This window comes from Kogia breviceps, chromosome 15, assembly GCF_026419965.1.
Source record: "Kogia breviceps isolate mKogBre1 chromosome 15, mKogBre1 haplotype 1, whole genome shotgun sequence".
NCBI classification, from domain to species: domain Eukaryota; kingdom Metazoa; phylum Chordata; class Mammalia; order Artiodactyla; family Physeteridae; genus Kogia; species Kogia breviceps.
Window position 1 is genome coordinate 2,334,794 of NC_081324.1, and position 19,038 is coordinate 2,353,831.

Below are 19,038 nucleotides of genomic sequence, written 5' to 3' on the forward strand. Positions count from 1 at the left end.
GGAAAGACTGGGGGAAGAAGAGGTCCCAAGCCGTATTCAATGTAAAGTTCACATTCTTCCTCTACCCTAAGCCTTTTCCAACTGACTAAGAACTGGGGGACACTACACTTTACGTTATTTTTTGCATAAATCATATTAACGAAAAAAAAATTAAAATAAGGCCCGATCAGGGAGCGAGGCCTTTAAGACCTCCTTCCAGACACCATCAGCCACTAACGAGAACTCTGAGCAGCTACTAGCCAACTACAAACGTGCACACCTGGACTGTTCTCCAGCGACACCTCTCCCGCGGAAACTCGCGGGCGCTGCACCCCGGCTCCCATGCCCATGAACTTCAGCAACTGCAGTAAGAGCACTGACAACGCCGCTAAGCTTACACCTAGTCTCTCCCCCTCTCTTCCCAAACGCCGCAGTGGCAAAATGGAACGGACGCAACGGCCTTCCTTTCCAGACACGACCTCTTTCTCTTCCGAAACCCGGGGCGCTCGCCCTCCTGGGTCCCGAGCCTCAGCGGAGGGTGACGCTGGGCCACCGAGCCCGGGCCCGGAAGACGGTGCACCTGGACACGAGCCCCGCACGGTCTCGGCCCACGTGTCACCGCGGGGGGACCCGCTCCCGAGCCCCCCCGCGGGCGCCCCCCCGGGGCCGCGGCAGCTCGCGGTCGGGCCGGGCCCGTCACCCCCGGGGACGCACACCGGGCCGGCGCCTTCTCGTCAGAAAGGCCTCCCACGACCTGCGGCAGCCGGGCCGGGAGGGCAGCGGGCGGGGGAGCGGGAGGAAGATGCAGAGGACGGGGGAGGAGGACGGTGTGTGGAGGAGGGAGGAGGAACGGGGGGAGGAGAAGAGAGAGGAGAGAGGAGAGGAGAGAAGAGAGAGGAGAGGAGGGCGGCGGCGCGCGCCTCGCCCCCGGCCCCGCCGCCCGCCCGCGCGGCCCAGGAAAGTAGGCCCAGCCCGGCGGAGGGGCCGGCCGCGCCGCGCCAGTATCATTCCGCCCGCACCCTGCGACCCGGCAGTCGGGCGGCGGCGGCGGCGACGGTGGCGGCGGCGGCGGGGCACCCACCCCGGCCCGGCCTCGGCCCCCGGCCCCCAAACCCAGCCCGCTCCGCCGCCCCCGGCCCGGCCCGCTCCCGGCGCGCCCCGCGCCGCATCGGGGGACTATATTCGCGCGGAGCGGCACAGCGCGGCCGGGCCGGGGCCGCTTACCGGTGTCGCCGCGCGCCTTGCTCTCCTTGGGCTTCGGGGGGCGGCCCCGCGGCATCGTCGGCGGCGGCGGCGGCCCACCCCTCAGCCGCACACACACTCACACACATACACTCGGCGGAGCGCGCACGCGCGGGGACCGGGCGCGGGGGCGCGGCGCGCACCCGGCCGAGCGGCGGAGGCGGGCGGAGCGGCTCGAGCGGCCGCCGAGCCCCGGCCGAGCGCCCGCGGGCCTCACGGGGGAAAGGCGCCCAAACGAGCGAACGGGAGAGCTCGAACCGCGCCAACTTCGGCGGGTTCCATGGCCCGGCGGGCCGTGTTTGGGGCGTTGGGCGCGGGCGCGCGGTGGGGGCGGGGAGCGGCGCCGTGCGCATGCGCGGTCGGCCGTTCGGGCCTGGGCGGACGGAGGGCGAGCGGTCGCGGTCACCTAGCGGCGGGGCCTCCCGAGGTGGTGGGCAGCCGAAGTCAACGCAGCCGGTAAGGCCGTCGGGAAAGTAAGTAGGAAAGGTGTCCTTGTAACGGGCAGAGGTGGTGAGAAGGAGCTTTCCAGGTGGAGGCAGGTAAAAGAAACCCAGCCACGGGTCTTCCCTGTGCCGCGTGCGTAGTCTGCGTCCTGTGTGTGTATATGCTCGTGTAACTCCAGGAAAGCTGAGCGCTCCAACTCCCCGGGTTGCTTCCGGAAGGCCTTTGAGAGCATCCCTGTGAAAACCACAGGGACAAAAAGACTGGGAGCCTAAATTTACCCAAAATACCGACCTTGGACTGAGGAGGACCCACCCAGAAGTCACTTATGTTCCTATCCAATGATGTAATGCATTAAAATTTACAATTTCAAATGTGTCCATCTGTTATTTTTGTTGTTACCCATACTGACTTAACCCAAAACCCGAACAGGAACATGACGGCGGAGTGTTAGGTGAGGTCAAGCAAAGCCAAAAGAAAGTAATCTAACATCGTCATAGTATCCTCGGAAAAATTAACGCGAAGCCATAAATAACGACCACCAACTACACGCAGGGTATTATGAGGGAATACAAAGGTTAACAAGACAATCTGTCCCCCCGAAAAACTTGGAACCATGGGGCAGGAGACACAAAACTAGTCAAAAATCCACAGAGAACCTTGAGAAGGACAAGATTAATTATAGTTAGAAAAATAAATACAAAAAGACCCCTCTCTTAACTGAAGCTCAGTAAGTGATTGGGTGCTAACAGATGGTAAAGGGTTTTCCACGTGGAGGCAACAGGGTAAAGAAGGAAAAACTAAAATGAAGAGTCTTATCTGGCAGGGGCTTTATATACATCCAATTCCTGAAAAAACTAAACACGCTCGGGTTATTCCACCTCAGGCAGCCAGTGAATGGCAAATGGGATTTAGCAATTAACATTTCCTGTACTTTAACTTCTTAGTATGTTTTAGTGCCTTACATAAAATGCTTCTAATCCTTACAACATTCCTTCAAGGTACTCTTTTATGAATGAGATTCAGAGAGGTTAAGTAATTTGCTTAAGGCTACAGAGCCTGTAAGCAAATCCAAGACCCAAACCAAATCTGTTTACCTGTTAATCCCATGCTCGTAGTTGCATCAAAGCAGAAGTCTACATTAAGTTTAGACAAAATATGACGGTACTACCATATGCATGTTAGGGCTGGAGTACCTTGTAAGCCTGAGAAAATAGATTGGAGGCAGATAATAAGAATCCTTGGTCATTTATAAATCAATTTGGATGATGGTGATGTGTTTGTGAATGTATACCCTATTTTGTTCTGAAAAGGATTTGAAGCAATTTATATCAGGGTCAAATAAATACATGAGGAAATCAGGACAATGGAAAAAATAGAAAGTAAGCACCCAAACTAATAAAATCCTTCTAAAAGGCAAATAGAAAATCAAACTCCAGGTTTCTTAGCCGAAGCAGAAAAGTAGACATGATTAGTTACAAGATTCTCACTTTATCCATGAAAGAGAGCTGCGCCTCTATCACAGTACCCCCTATGTAGTTTCATAGGATTCCTTTTTCACCATCCATGCATACCTTACACATATCTGCAGAGACATTTTTACTTCTTCCCTTCTGATTTGGATGACTTATTTCTTTTTCTTGCCTTATTGTTCTGGCTAGGACTTTTCCAGTGCAATGCTGAATAGAAGTGGTGAGAGTGGGCATCCTTGTCTTGTACCTAGTCGTAGTGGGAAAGCTTTGGACATTTCACCATGAGTAAGATGTTAGCTGTGGTTTTGTCATTTATGGCCTTTATTATGTTGAGGTACATTCTTTCTCTACACAATTTGTTGAGAGTTTCTATCACGAAAGGATGTTGAATCTTGTGAAGTGCATTTTGTGCATCTATTGAAATGAACATGATTTCTATCTATTAATGTGGTATATCACATTTATTGTTTTTCATTGCTTCCCAGGAATAATTCTACTTGATCATGGTGTATGAGCTTCTTAATATGCTGTTGAAATCAGTTTGCTGATATTTTATTGAAAATGTTTGCATCCATGTCGATGAGAGGTATTGGCCTATAGTTTTCTTTTTTTGCTGTGTCTTTATCTGGCTTCGGTATCAAGATAATTCTGGCCTTGTAAAATGATTTTGGGAGTGTTCCTCTCTTCAGTTTTTGAAAGGGTTTGAGAAGGATTGGTGTTAATTCTTCTTTAAATGTTTGGTAGAATTTACTGGTGAAACCATCTAGCCTTGGGCTTTTCTTCGGTGGGAGGTTTTTGATTACTGTTTCAATCTCCTTACTCACTATTGGTTTATCCAGATTTTCTGTTTCTTCATGATTCAGCCTTGGTAGGTTGTATATAGGTTGGTTTTCTATACTCATCCTCCTGGGTGTGTCAGAGGGTTCCATGGAGGACTGCTCTTTTCCTCCTTTTCATTTTGAAGTTGATAACTATATCAGACATTTAAAAAGGGGGCATAAAACATATCCTCCCCAGAATCACCACACAGGGCACAGCTAGAAAACAGGACCAGCACCGCAGAAGCTCCATATGTGATCCTGACTGGGAATGTCCTCCCCCTAGAGATACCTGCTCTCCTGATACTATAATAATCCTCCCCTTGCCTTTATGGTTGTACAGTCTACCTAGAGGTCTTTAAATAAATGAAGTATTCGTCAGTTGGCCCAGCTTTAGAACTTTTTCTTAAAGTTCTTCCAAATTCTGCTTCTTGCTTCTTTGCTCAGTATTGTGTTTGTGGGATTCAATGACGCTGATGCATATAGCTGCAGTTCATTTATTTTCACTGTTGTATTTCATTGTAAGACTATGCCGTAGAGTATTCATTCAATCCATGATGGACTTCTGGGTTATGTCAAGTTCTGTTTTGGTTTGTTTTTAATTTTTACTGGAGTAGAGTTGATTTACAGTGTTGTGTTAGTTTCAGGTGCACAGCAAATTGAATCAGTTATACATGTATCCACTCTTTTTTAGGTTCTTTTCCCATATAGGCCCTTACAGAGTATTGAGTAGAGTTCCCTGTGCTATACAGCAGGTTCTTATTAGTTATCTATTTTGTATATAGTAGTGTGTATATGTCAGTCCCAATCTCCCAATTTATCCCTCCCCCCCATCCCCTGGTAACCATAAGTTTGTTATCTACATCTGTGACTCTACTTCTGCTTTGTAAATAAGTTCATTTGTGCCCTTTTTTTAGATTCCACATGTAACTGATACAATATGATATTTGTCTTTCTGTGTCTGACTTACTTCACTCAGTATGGCAATCTCTAGGTCCATCCATGTTGCTGCAAATGGCATTATTTTGCTCTTTTTTATGGCTGAGTAATATTCCATTGTGTATATATATATATATATATATATATATATATATATATATATATATACACCACATCTTCTTTAGCCATTCCTCGGTCGATGGACATTTAGGTTGCTTCCATGTCCTGGCTATTGTAAATAGTGCTGCAGTGAACATTGGGGTGCATGTGTCTTTTTGAATTATGGTTTTCTCCAGGTATTTGCCCAGTTGCCCAGGAGTGGCATTGCTGGGTCATGTGGTTTTGCTTTTAAATGAACGTGTTGCTATGAGTAGTCTTGTACTTGCCTTCTGGTGTTGATTTTTAAAATACAGTATGAAAAATATTTGTGCCTATTATTTTATTTCTTGCTTTCAATTTGTTCCATCATCTAAGTTTACTTTTCTCTACTTTCTTGCCTTCTTTTGGATTGACATTTTTTTCTCGTTCTACTTTTTCCCCTTTCTAATTTGAAAGTTATATGCCCTGTTCTGTAAGGGAACCCTAGAAACTTCAAGATGATGCTTATAAAAGTTGAATGTTAGGGCTTCCCTGGTGGCGCAGTGGTTGAGAGTCCGCCTGCCGATGTAGGGGACACGGGTTCGTGCCCCGATTCGGGAAGATCCCACATGCCGCAGAGCAGCTGGGCCCGTGAGCCATGGCTACTGAGCCTGCACGTCCAGACCCTGTGCTCTGCGATGGGAGAGGCCACAACAGTGAGAGGCCCGCGTACCGCAAAAAATAATAATAAAATAAAAATGAAAGTTCAATGTTAATAAATATCTTTACCCTTCTCCTAATTTATATACCACATAGTTCTGTGTTTTAATTCTACTTTTAAGCTTCAGAAGATATTATTATTTTATTTAGTCTAATTTGTCTGAATATACCTACATGTTACAGTTTCTTTGTCCTCCACATTCCTCGTATCTCTGACCTTCATCTGCTCTCTCTCTCCCTCTGTCTCATACACGTACCGTACAGCTTCACTTAGTAAGCACGACTAGTGCCAAACACTCTCATTTTTTGTTCACCTGAAAATTACTTTATTTTGCCCTCATTCTTAAAAGTACTCTTTATGGTTAAATAATTCTAGGTTGACAGTCATTTTCTTTCAGTCCACTGAAAGTGTTCCATTTTTTAGCTTGGCTTCTGTCACGGGTGATGAAGAGTCTTATCAGTCTTTGTTCTTTGGAGGTTGTCATCTTCACTGGAAGTTTTTAAGGCCTCTCTCAGCCATTCGTGTCATGCAGATTCATCATGGTATGCCTAAGTATGGATTCTTTTTATTTACACTTTCAAGAATTCATTGAAAAGTATAAGTGAAATTTCTCTTTCTCCTGGAATCCCAACCAGATTTATGATAGGCCTTCTCATTTTATTTGCCATGTTTCTTAACTTCTCTTTCATATTTTCTGCCTCTTTTTCTCTCTGTAATGCATTATGGATACTTTTTAAAGATTTATTTTGCAGTTCACTGATTTTATCTTCTGCCATGTCTTCAGTTAAACGTATTCGTTGAGTTTGATAATTCAGTTATTTTCTGTCGTATCTCTTGTAATTTGGTTCTTTTTCAAATCCATTTGGTAAATTTTTCCAACTTATTAATGAGAAAATTATCAAACAGACCTTTCAAAAAGTTGAAAGAATAGTCAGATGAACACCTGTATACTGACACCTAGATTCAAGTGTCTTACTATAATTTTTGCCGTATTTGCTTTCTCTATTTATTTTTTCTTTCTTTTTTTCCAAACTATTTTAAATAAGTTGTAGACATCCCATTTTACTCCTAAATAGTTCAGCATGAATCTCCTAAGAACACTGGAATTTTCTTACATCTCCACAATACCATTATTATACCTACCAAAATTACCAATAATCTCCTAATATGGTTAATACCTAGTCCATGTTCAGATGCTCCCAATTGTCCCTGAAATTGTTTTCCCAATCAGGATCCAATAAGGATTAATGTCTTTAAGTTTTTATTGTGCCTCATTTTATTTTTTACAGCTTTATTTAGATGTAATTTACATAGAATAAACTGCACATACTAAAGAGTGAAGTTTAATAAGTTTGACACATGCAGATGTGAAACCATCAGCACAATCAAGGTGTGAACATATCCTATCACCCCTGAAACTTCCTTATTCCCCTTTGCACTCCTTCCTTCCCCTTACTTCCTACTTATTTCCCTGGCACCCACTGATCTTCTTTTTGTCACTATAGATTAATTGCATTTTCTAAAATTTTGTATAAATGGAATTCATACAATATGTATGTATTCTTTTTGTCTAACTTCTTTCACTCAGAATAATTGTTTTGAAATTTATCCATGTTGTTGCATGAATCAATAATTGATTACTTTTTATTGCTGAATATTATTTCTTTTTGTTTTGAGATATGATTGACATATAACATTGTACTAGTTTCAGGTGTACGACATAATGATTTGATAATTGTAAATATTATGAACACAATAAGTCTAATTAACATCCAACACCACACACAGTTACAGTTTTTTCCTCATGCTGAGAACTTTGAAGACCTATTAGCAACTTTCATATATACAATACAGTATTACTAACTATAGTTACCATTAGTAACCATGGTTACATTATATTCCTAGGACTTATTTCTTTTATAAAAATACGGAATGCTGCACAAAATTGCAGTCGTCCCCGTGTAGGGACTATGCTTTTCTTCTCTGTATTGTCCCATTTTTCACGCTGTTGAAATAAGCACAGAATAGTGTTTCGGTGTGTGGAGGGACCACGGCTTCTCTAACCACCCACCTTAGATGGAGGTTTAGATTGTTTGCAGGTTTTGACTGTTATAAACAGGATCCGGACTAGGGTGAGAGAAGCAGGGCACCTTCTGTGCAAACTTAAGGAGGTGCTCGCTGTCAAGTTTGTGCAAATGTCCCACTTGCCTTGCCCTCATACCAGCCCTGACTGCAGATAAAACTGCTATGAACATTTGTGTCAGGTCTCGGCATGGACATATACTTTTCATTTCTCTTGGGTAGATACCTAGGAGTGGCGTGGCAGGGTGATATGGTAGTCGTATCTTTTTCTAGAAGCTACTAAACTGTTTTCCAAAGTGGTTGTACTGTCTTACATTTCTTCCCACAATGCATGACCTTCTAGTTGGTTCACTTCCTCACCAGCACTTGGAATGGTCAGCCTTTTGAATTTTGGTCTTTCTAGTGGGTGTGTAATGGTATCTCATTGTGGTTTTAATTTGCCTTTCTTTAATAACTAATTATGTTGAGCATCTTTTCATCTGCTTCTTTGCTGCCCCTGTATTGTCCTTGATGTATTGTCTGTTCAAATCTTTTGCCCATTTTTAATTGGATTGTCATCTTATTATTAAATTGTAGAGTTTTTAAAATATTCCGAATATAATTTATTTGTCAGTATATGTTTTGCAATATTTTCTCCTAGTATGTGGCTTGCCTTTTTATTTCCATAACAGTGTTTTTTGAATAGCATAAGTTTTTATTTTTTTGAAGTCTAAACTACCAGTTGTTCCATGACTTTTATCATTTTTAAGAAACTTTGCCAAAGTCACTAAGATTTTCTATGTTTTCTTCTGGAAATTTTAGCTCTTATTTTTAGGTCTTTCTCCATTTTGAGTTAATTTTTGTGTATGGTATGAGGTAAGGGTTGAGTTTTATTTTTTTCACTATACAGTTGTTCCAGCACCTTTTATTGAAAAGATTATCATTTCTCCATTGAAATGCCATGCCAACATGTTTAAAATTAAATGATAATATATGTATTGGTCTATTTTAACCTGTTCTATTCTATTACTTTTTTGCTTATTTTTTCTCCAGTGCTACACTGTCTTTAATACTGTAGCTTTATAATAAGTCTTGAAACCAAGTAGTGTTAAGTTCTCTAAATTTGTTCTTTTGCAAAGTTGTTTTGCCTATTCTAAGTCATTTTGACATTTCCTGAATTTTAAAATCAGCTTGTCAATTTATTTTTTAAAAAATCTGAGTTTTTGAGTAGAATTACTTTGAATCCTTAGATTGATTTGGAGTAAATGCATACCTTAACAATATTAAGTCCTCCAATCTATGACCACAGTATCTTTATTTATTCAAGTCTTCTTTAATTTCTCTTTACTACAATTTGTACTTTTCAGTGATCAAGTCTTGCCCATCTTCTGTCAAATGTATTCCTCCCATTTTGTATTTTTAAGGTTTTATTAAATATATTGTTTATCTAGCTTCAACTTGATTGTTCAGTTGATTTTTCAATATTGTCTCTTTATCCAAAAACCTTGTTAAACTTATTTATATGTCAGTCTAGCTTTTTCTGTAGATTCCCAAGGTGTTTAAAATAAATGATTATGATTTCTACAAATTACGTATTTTACTTATTTTCCAATATGGAGCCTTTTTTTCTTTTTCTTGCTTTGTTGCACTGGCTAGAACTTCTAATAATAGTTCTAGTACTAATGGATAGACATGATAACAGCAATTTTTTTTCCTCTTTCATATTAGAAAGAACTCAGTCTTTCCCCATTAATTATATTTTTGCTATAGGTTTTTTTTATAGTTGAGGACATTCCCTTCTTTCCCTAGATGGTGAGAGTTTCTGTCATGAATGAATGTTTGATTTGCTAAAATTTTGTTAGGAACTTTCACATCTGTGTTCATGAGAGTTGTCAGTCTGTAGTTTCCCTTGTAATGTGTTTTTCTGGTCTTACTATCAGAGTAATACTGGTCTCATAGATTGAATTGTGAGGTATTCCTTCCTCTTGAATTTTATGGAAGAGTTTAGCATTAGCACCGTTTTCAAGTCATAGAAATAATGTTTAGGTTTTTTGATTTGTTGTTGTTTGTTTCTCATCTGTCAAGAATTAAATACCAGCAGCCAGTTTTCAAGTTAAAATGAAGATGGGGGCTTCCCTGCTGGCGCAGTGGTTGAGAATCCACCTGCCAATGCAGGGGACCACGGGTTCGTGCTCCGGTCGGGGAGGATCCCACATGCCGCGGAGCGGCCGGGCCCGTGAGCCGTGGCCGCTGAGCCTGCGCGTCCGGAGCCTGTGCTCCGCAACGGGAGAGGCCACGACAGTGAGAGGCCCGCGTACCAAAAAAAAAAAAAAAGAAAGAAAAAATGAAGATGGACACAAAACCATTGGGTATTAATTTGCCACCAGGCAGATTTACACGTTTCATCTCTTTCAGTTGTCCCGGGAATAGAAGTGTAGACCCCCATCTTACAAGAGTCTCTAGAAAGAGGTTTCCTATCTTGCCTAAGGTCACACAGTCGGTCTTGGAGTTCATATTGGAAAGCAGGTCCCTCGGTCTCAGAGCCCCGTGCCCTTTCCCGTACCAGATAAGCAAATTAAAGCACATAACCTCGCCCTTCGAGAAGCTGACCTCTGGGCGTGGGAACCTGAGTTCACGCCAGAGTTGCTTGAATTCACAGATTCCAAACTGGACTAGACCCTGAAATCTACCTGAAGCTGAAACTGCCTGGAGTACTTTCAGAAGTAAACCGACTTAGTTTGGCACCTAAGAAAATTGAAGTAATATGATAATAGACATAATAACTTACGATAAGTAAATAAAATGGTTACTAGGTGTATAGTTTAGCACCTAAGAAAATTGAAATAACATGATAATAGAAAAAATAACATGATAAGGAGATAAAATGGTTACTAGGTATAAGCTAGAACTGGAGTAACACCAATCAGCCTGTCTCACGACTTTCTCAAGAAGCACTCAGTAGCCCCAAGAAAACAGGCCGAGGCCCACGCGGACGGGATGGTGTCAGCACAGGCAAGAAAGCGAACGGGGATAGGGGCTGGGGGTAAACTAGGGAGCTCCCAAGAGCCTGATTTCAACAAGCACAGTCAGCTGATGTGAAGTAAGGAACGCCGTTATTCAAGCACCACTCAGGTAAGGAAGCAAACGATGTGTGCAGGGGGAGGGTGTCTTGGATAATAAGGAAAGCGGATGTGGATCCTGACCAGCAGCAGTGATGGGGTGGAACAGCGGGAAAAGTCACGTTTGCCATCAGTGAGGGGACTCGAAGACACCAGAAGAACAGTTGCTTAAAAACTTCCAGCACGTTTTCTCCCATAGATTCCTCAGCGCTGCTGACGGAAAACAGAGGTGTCAGGCTGCGTGTGCCCAGGACAATCGCCTTACCTTTCCAGGTCTCAGGCCGTAGAAGGAGAAAGCTGAACTAGTGTCTCTCTGAGGTCCCGAGCAGTTTTAACTCTGTGACTGCTCTATGCTTCAACCAAATACCATCAAACACTATTCCCCCCCCCTCCCCCCGGGGAGAGTCTGTTGGATAACAGTTAAAAGTCGGTGGCCCTTGAGCAGGACACCTCCAGGGATCAGGGGTTGGGATGTCCTGCTTGCCCACTGATCACAGGTGTGAGTGTTACTCTGGGCTGTAAGAAAAACGAAAATGAAGTCATGATTTACTAGTGAACTCAGAGCCCAGCTTCACGATGCGGCTCAGTGGCAGCCCCTCCCTGGGAGGCGGGGCCCACAGAACCAGCCACGTTTAAAGGGAGGGCACATCCCACCCCACTTGCCCTGAGTCCTAAACACAGCCAGCCCCAGTGCCTGTGAATGTACGTATCTATATGTATTTCCTCTTTCTATATTGTGATGAGATATGTATCTTGTTCATTTTCACTGCTGTAAACTTCTGTTATATAACTATATTGAATTTTCTTATCTATTCTGTTGGTGAAATTTAGGCTATTTCTCTTTTTTTAATTATCACAAGTAAAATTGCTCTGAACATTCTTATACATGTGCACGTAAGTATGCTGGGTTGTAGGAGTGGAGTTACTGAGATTTAAAATGATTTTCCAGTGTGATTGTAATAATCTACATTCTTACCAGCAGTGTCTGAAAACACCCTCATCACCGTCTGGTATGACCAGACTTCTTAATTTTTGTCAACCTGTGGGGTCTTCTTTGAGTTTTCCTAATTTCTAGTGAGGTTGAACTTTTCTTCCCTTGTTTTTCCTCTTCACTGATTTGCCTGTTTTTATTTTTGCCTATTTTAAGCATTAGGTTTATGTTTTTTACTGTAAGATCTATAGTAATTCTTTATATATTCTGAATACTAATATTTTATCAGATAAATGTGTTATAAACGTCTTTCCATTCTGTGGCCCATTTTGGTTTGTCATTTGAGAAATGCCGGTTTTAATTCTAACATAATTTCGTGGACCAGCCTTTTTCCCTATCGCAAGAAGAATCCAAGTTGTTCATCGTGATCCTTTCTAATTCCCTCCCCAGCCCCGAGCCAGTGTCCCCCGCGCTGCGGTGACCTGACCTGGGCGTCCCCGCTCTGGGCCCGCTGGTTGCCCCTCCCTCTGTCGCATCCAGCGCGTCGTCCCCAGCCCGCCCCCAGCCACACAGCCACACTATCACTTTGATGCCGTCAGGTCTCTTAGCGCAGGGTCGGTCTCCCCCGCTAGGTTTTGGATTGTCGAAATCCGCTTCCCCAGGCGCGGAGATCTGTAGGAGAGGTAAGGCCCGTGAGGCTGGGGGCCAGCCCGGGGTGGTCCGGGTGTGGATGCCCCGCCCCGGGCTGGGGAGCCGGGGGCGAGGCCGGGTCTCAGCGGGTGAGCTGCAGGGTCTGGAGATTCGTCACACAGGCAGAGGCGGGGTGGGAGGAACAGGGCAAGGGACCCGGGCCCGGGACTGATGCAGGTGGAGCATCCTCGCGCGCTCACCCAGCGCCCTGGCCGGTCACCATCACTTCCCACCCGCGCCGGGACCCAGAGGCTGCGACGTGCCGCCCGGGGCACCTGAGCTCCCCGCGCCCCCCGCCAAGGTGGAGGCAGCCCTCGTGGAAACGGCGGGGCTGGCTTCCATCCCCAGGTGACTAGATCCAGGGGTGGCAGTGTACACACGGAAGGGAAAGAGGGAAAAGACGGGAGCAGGATGGAGAAAATGAAGAAGTGAGAGACAGAGTCGGGGAGGAGCGCCACCTGGTGGCGGATCGTGCCTCCTGCACGCTCCCCGCCGCAGTGCAGACCCGGGCCGTTTATGATACAGGCCTGACCTCCAGCGCTGAAGTGGTGATTGGTACATACTGGACGCTTATGATAACGATATTCATTGAGCAACAATTCTGAGTAGTTTTGTTTTGTTTTCTTTCTTAATATGTAACGCTTCAGGAATTTCCGTGTCATCCTTGCGCAGGGGCCATGCTAATCGTCTCTGTATCGTTCCAATTTTAGTCTATGTGCTGCCGAGGCGAGCACCTGAGGGTTTTTTAAATCAATAGTTGATTTTTGAACAGTTTTACATTTTCAGAAAAATGGAGCATCTGATACAGGGAGTTCCCACGTACCCTCCCCCCAATATACACACTTTCTCCTATTAATGAGACCTTGCATTAGTATGTTACATCGGATGCAATTAATGAACCAATATCGATACATTAGTATTAACCAGATTTCATAATTTAAGGTTCATTTCCGTACAGTTCTATGGTTTTAACAAATGTGTGCTATGTATCCACCATTACAGTATCACAGAGAATAGTTTCACTGCCCTCAAATTTCTCTTGTGTTCTACCTAATCACCCTCTCCCCACTCGCCTTGAACCCCTGGCCGACACTGCTCTTCCTACTGTCCCTATATTGCTTTTTCCAGAATGTCATATAGTCAGAATCATGCCGTATGTATCCTGCTCAGACTGGCTTCTTTCCGTTAGCTACGCGCATTTAAGATTCCTCCGTGTCTTTTCTGTGGCCTGATAGCTCCTTTCTTTTTAGTGCCGAGTAGCATTCCACTGTCTGGATGGACCGCAGTGTACGTATCCATTCACCTACCGGAGGCCACCTTGTTGGTTTCCAAGTTTTCACGACTATGAATAAAGCTGCTGTAAACATCCGCGCAGATTTTTGTGTGAACGTAAGTTTTCAGCTCCTTTGGGTAAATACCAAGGAGTGTGCTTTCTGGATCACATGATAAGACTGTATTTACTTTGATAAGGAACCGCCACGCTGTCTCCCAAGGTGGCGGCACCCTCGCGCGTCCCCACCAGCAGCGAGTGAATGGAGTTCCTGTTGCTCCGCGTCCTCGCCAGCATTTGGTGCTGTCAGTGTTCCGGACTGGTGCGTCCTGGTATGTCACTGCTGTTTTGATTTGCAACTCTCCAATGACATATGATTCAGAGCATCTTTTCATGTGCTTACTTGCCACCTGCATATCTTCCTTCATGAGGTAACTATTCAGATCTTTGCCCATTTTTTAAATTGGGCTGTTTGTTTTCTTGGTGTTCAGTTTTAACTTTATTTTGGGTACCAGTTTTTTAATCAATATGTGTTGTACAATACATTTTAATACATATGAAATCAATACAGAGATATTTAAATAAAACATTTGTTGGGGTGTTGCCTCAAATTATTTCCTATACCATCTGTTGTATGCATACAACATTTTGGGGTATATTATTGAAATCTCCCAATTAAAGTGAAATAGCAGCTATAACACAGAATCATTTCTGTGGACATGTGATTAAGGCTAAACAACCCTCATAGTATCTATGGATGCTCACGTCTCATAGGCTGCAGCCTCGGTTACATGTTTCTACTTTCGAACAGACGGACTGTTTTGACCCGTAGTGCGGGAGGCTTAACACACACCAGCGTTCACTCGGCACCGTCTGCCTGGGGAACTCAGCATGCAGACTTAAATTACATTTACTTCCTAGTTTTTTCATACCTCAGGCCATTCAGGCTGCTATAACAAAGTACCATAGGCCGCATGTCTCATAAACAGCAGACATTTATTTCTCACGGTTCCGGAGGCTGACAGCCTGAGATCGGGTGAGAACGTGGTCGGGCTCTGGGGAAGCTCTCCTCTGAGCTGCAGACGGCCATCCTCTTGCTGTGTCCTCACGTGACAGAAGGGGCGAGGGAGCTCTCTGGGGCCTCATTTACAAGGGCACTAGTCCCACCACGAGGGCCCCACCTTCATGACCTAATGTCCTCCAACAGGCCTCACCTCCTAACACCATCACACAGGGGGTTGGGTTTAAACAACACGAATTTTGGGGGGGACACACATGTTCGGTCCATAACAATACCTCAACATACAGAATGTAAACAAAGAAGAACAGAGAGCTTCGTGCAATTCTGCAAGGGTTAACCCACTACAGCTGCGGACCAGCAGTATCCTCTGCCTCAGACGGAGGGAATGATGGTAACAGGCTGCTCTGTGCCTGGACAAGCAGGCCCCTTAGACAGGCAGAAGTGTATTTCAGCAGGAATTTTAATGAACTCAGATTCTTTCATCTTTCCGTACATAGAAAAGCACTAAAATCATTAACTTGAGATGTCTGTTCTTTGTGACTAGCAATAAGTCGTGTTTTACCAACTTGTATACTTGATGCTTGAGCCCAAGCACTGGACTCTCCCCCAGCCTCTTCAGAGCAGTTTACTCAGAGCTCCTGAGAGGCTGTCTCCCAGGCTATAGTCCTCAGTAAGACCCTGAATAAAACTTAAACTCACAGCTCTTATGCTGTGAGTTTTTTCGTTCAGTTGACAGTAACAATACCGACTGCTCCCAGAGGTAGGTCTTGTTAATAGCATAATTTTAGACATGCTGACTCTACCAAGGGTGAGTTTTAATTTCCAATGATGTGTAGCAAAGACGATGCAACTTTCTATTGCATACCAGATCTTTCCAAGAGATGTTCTGTATAGTGACACCAATGAATGGGAGACAGGAGGCCAGAGTTCTTATGGTGACTTACATTTACTCATGGTGTAAGGCACTTGACACCTTTGAGACTCAGTTTATTAACATAAAGCAAGTGGTTGCTAATGTTCTCGCTAGTTCTGACACTTTTATGACTCAAAGATTTTTTGAAACTTACCTTTTTTAAATTTATTTTTTAAATTTTTGGCTGTGTTGGGTCTTCGTTGCTGCATGCCAGCTTTCTCTAGTTGCAGCAAGCAGGGGCTACTCTTCGTTGCGGTGCGTGGGCTTCTCATTGCGGTGGCTTCTCTTGTGGAGCTCGGGCTCTAGGCGCGCAGGCTTCGGTAGTTGTGGCTCACGGGCTCAGTAGTTGTGGCTCGCGGGCTTAGCTGCTCCACGGCATGTGGGACCTTTCCGGACCAGGGCTCAAATCCGTGTCCCCTGCATTGGCAGGCGGATTCTTAACCACCGTGCCACCAGGGAAGCCCTGAAACTTACCTTTAAGACACAGGAAATGGCTACATTAAGAAGTCCACAAAAGTTGAGGGATGTGTCAGACATTTCACCACAAGAGGAAGGAAATTGAAGCTTTCGCTTTATCCTCAGCTAAGGTCTGAAACAGACAGCAAAGTTGTAGGTAGAAAATCACAAGCCCGTCCAAGGGCTTGTGTTGGCGTTGGGCTGAGCACATTTAGGAACAGAAGTGAATACAAATAAAACGTGATGAAAAAGCTTCAGTGAAAAGTCCAGTCGAGAATGAGACCATCGCCGTCCCTTTAGACAGTTAATGTCAACATCCCCAGGCTGACCTGAGAGCCCAGCCGCCGGAGCTGGACCGCCGAGCTCTGCGTGTTGGAAAAGCCAACGGGCTGAAGCATCGCCCTTGCCTTGCTTCCCGTCTGCCTCCCTCAGAGGCTGTTGTGAAGTGTAAACGGTGCGTGTAAGAGTCTTACACAGCACGGGGCACGCGGATGGCCTTCAGCGAAGGTCAGCCCTTGTTGCGCCCTGCAGGCCACTTTCTAAGCCTCTAGGCTCTGGGCCCCACATTGGCTGCTGGGCCGAGTTCCGACCTGGCTCCGGCTCGCCCCTCCCCGCTTCCTGGACGTGCCCATGGCCTGCCTGGAAAGCTTCCTTCCTTCTCATTTCTCTCGCTTCTTCAGAGGCTTATGCTCTTCGACTCTCCAGAGGACCTCATCCTATCAGTAACTGGCAATTTCCCTGGCGGTAAAAGGAGAGCGTCAAAAGAGTAGGTGAGGCGCACGACACCATATAGCCTTTGGAATTTCCGGTAAGGCTGGGAAAGGCTAACGGGAGAACCTGTTTCCCTCCATCAGTGATGCACCAGAGGACTCCTCCTACCACGTCCTCGTTTTCATACAATGAGCATCTGGGGAGTAGAGGGCTCCTGGCCCGGTTCCACCGAAAGCAGAGCCCTGTGTGCAGGGGGCGTATTTGGGAACGGGGCCCCAGCGGGCGGGACAGAGAAGGGAGGCCAGCGCGGGGATGCAGTCTCCAGCTGGGGCCACCGTGGGCCCCCCGGGGGCCTTCGGAGGAGCCTCATGAAGCGCTTCCCAGAACCACCTGCCTGGCTGAGGGGGAGGCAAGCTCGCGGAGACCTCACCGCACCCGCCCTTCGGGGTGGGGGAGCATGCCTCGGCACGCGGCGCGGTCCAGAGCTGGAGCCCGTTCCTGTCCCTTGGGGTCCAGGAAGGTGGCCCTTCCCGCTGTCCCTGCCAGGTGGGAAGGAGTCTGGTCTGCCCAGGCTGCCAGCGGGAGGCCACGGGATGCCCTGTGGCTGGTCCCTCAGTGGGGTCTCAGAGTGGACCCTGTGAGCGGCCAGGTGGGCGCCCTGCAGGGTGAGGCACAGCCCCACGCAGGGGGCCAGGCCGTCCTCCTTCGCCGCCGCCGTGGCTACTCCGGGCCTGGCCCACTGCGCGGGCGCCGGTGGCTGCCAGGAGAGGCGGGGTCACAATCCCCGAGACCGTGACCTTCACCGCGGTCGTCCGCGGTCCCTCACCACAATACACCTGGTGCTTCGTTTTGTTTCGTTTCCTCGTTTGTTTGTTTTCGCAGGACAAACGATTCGGACAGAGACATGAGGGGACACGTCGCCTGCATCCCGTCTCCGGCGGGGACCCTGACCTTGGGCAGCCCTTCCAGGAACGCGGCTTTGCTCCAGAGTCACTGAGGTGGGGGCTGAAAGGCAATTGGGTCCGTCTGGGGGACTTCTGCTTGGCCCTTCCTACCCGAAATGTCTCTTGCTCCTGAGGACAAGCAGCCAATACGAGGATCGGCCAGTCACTTAGAGCACAGACACCACTCGTACCGGACGGACCGGATCAGGAAGCCCGGTGTCTGGCCTCTGACACCCACACCGCTGGGTTGTGAACGTGGGAGGGTGTGTGGTTCGCCCCCGAGGCGGGGCGCCATCCGACTGCAGCTGGGCAGAGCGTGACGGAGCCCACGCGGGGCCCGGCGGCTGGAGTGAAGTGGGGCAGGGAGGGTGCTGAGGAGGAGGGCCCAGGAGCCGCATGAGAGGGGCTCAAGCTTCAGGGGCATCGGCACCACGCAGAGACGCCAGATACGCGGCGACGCCCGACAGCAGAGTGGAGATGAGGGAGCGAAGGGCGAGCGTGTGGAGGTGAGCTGCTGGCCTGGAGTAGCGCTCTGGCGGACGGGCCCGCTCCCGGCCGGGGGCCAGGCTGCAGTCGGAGGCCGCAAGTTAGAGACAGGGCACACGGAGGACACAAGCTGGACTCGGGCCCTGGGGGACGGGACACCAGGGGACAGTCAGGGCAAGAGGTGGCAAATGTACTGGAACCAGGAAGGCATAGCTCCAAACGGGCAAAGCAGAGAAGTCAAGAGGGAACCCACGCTTCCCTGGTGGCGCAGTGGTTAAGAATCTGCCTGCCACTGCAGGAGACACGGGTTGGAGCCCTGGTCGGGGAAGATCCCACATGCCGCGGAGCAGCTAAGCCCGTGCGCCACAACTACTGAGCCCATGCGCCACAACTGCTGAGCCTGTGCTCTAGAGCCCGTGGGCCACAGATGCTGGGCCTGTGTTCTAGAGCCTGTGCACCACAACTACTGAGCCTGTGAGCCACAACTACTGAGCCCGCATGCCACAACTACTGAGCCCGCATGCCACAACTACTGAGCCCTCATGCCACAACTACTGAGCCTGCGCTCTGGAGCCCTCAAGCCACAACTACTGAGTCCACGTGCCACAACTACCGAAGCCTGCACACCTAGAGCCCGCGCTCCGCAACAAGAGAAGCCACTGCGGTGAGAAGCCCACGCGTCACAACGAAGAGTAGCCCCCGCTCACCGCAGCTAGAGAAAGCCCGCGCTCCGCAACAAAGACCCA

General features: G+C 47.0%; 1 protein-coding gene and 2 non-coding genes across 18 annotated transcripts in view; all 3 read right to left on the reverse strand.

Annotated features, from left to right (window-relative positions):
• ZNF236 (zinc finger protein 236) overlaps positions 1-1,333 on the reverse strand; it is a 132,082-nt gene extending 130,749 nt beyond the window's left edge. For 9 of the 16 annotated variants that reach the window (XR_010836922.1, XR_010836920.1, XR_010836921.1 and 6 more), the window contains exon 1: positions 260-597. Coding sequence is in view for 10 of the 16 variants with exons in the window: in XM_067015264.1 (XP_066871365.1) it covers positions 260-329 (70 nt within the window). In the remaining 6 variants the exon portion in view is untranslated. Of the gene's footprint in view, positions 1-259; positions 599-1,203 lie in introns of those variants that run through there. The other 7 variants (XM_067015269.1, XM_067015265.1, XM_067015261.1 and 4 more) reach the window with 4 other exon arrangements.
• A 6,278-nt stretch (positions 1,334-7,611) lies between these two features.
• Positions 7,612-7,713, reverse strand: LOC131742998 (U6 spliceosomal RNA). The gene has a single exon (XR_009331657.1). It is a non-coding gene; the product is annotated as a U6 spliceosomal RNA (small nuclear RNA).
• Positions 7,714-13,118: 5,405 nt separating this feature from the next.
• Positions 13,119-13,225, reverse strand: LOC131742979 (U6 spliceosomal RNA). Its single transcript, XR_009331637.1, has one exon. It is a non-coding gene; the product is annotated as a U6 spliceosomal RNA (small nuclear RNA).
• Between the last annotated feature and the right edge of the window lie 5,813 nt (positions 13,226-19,038).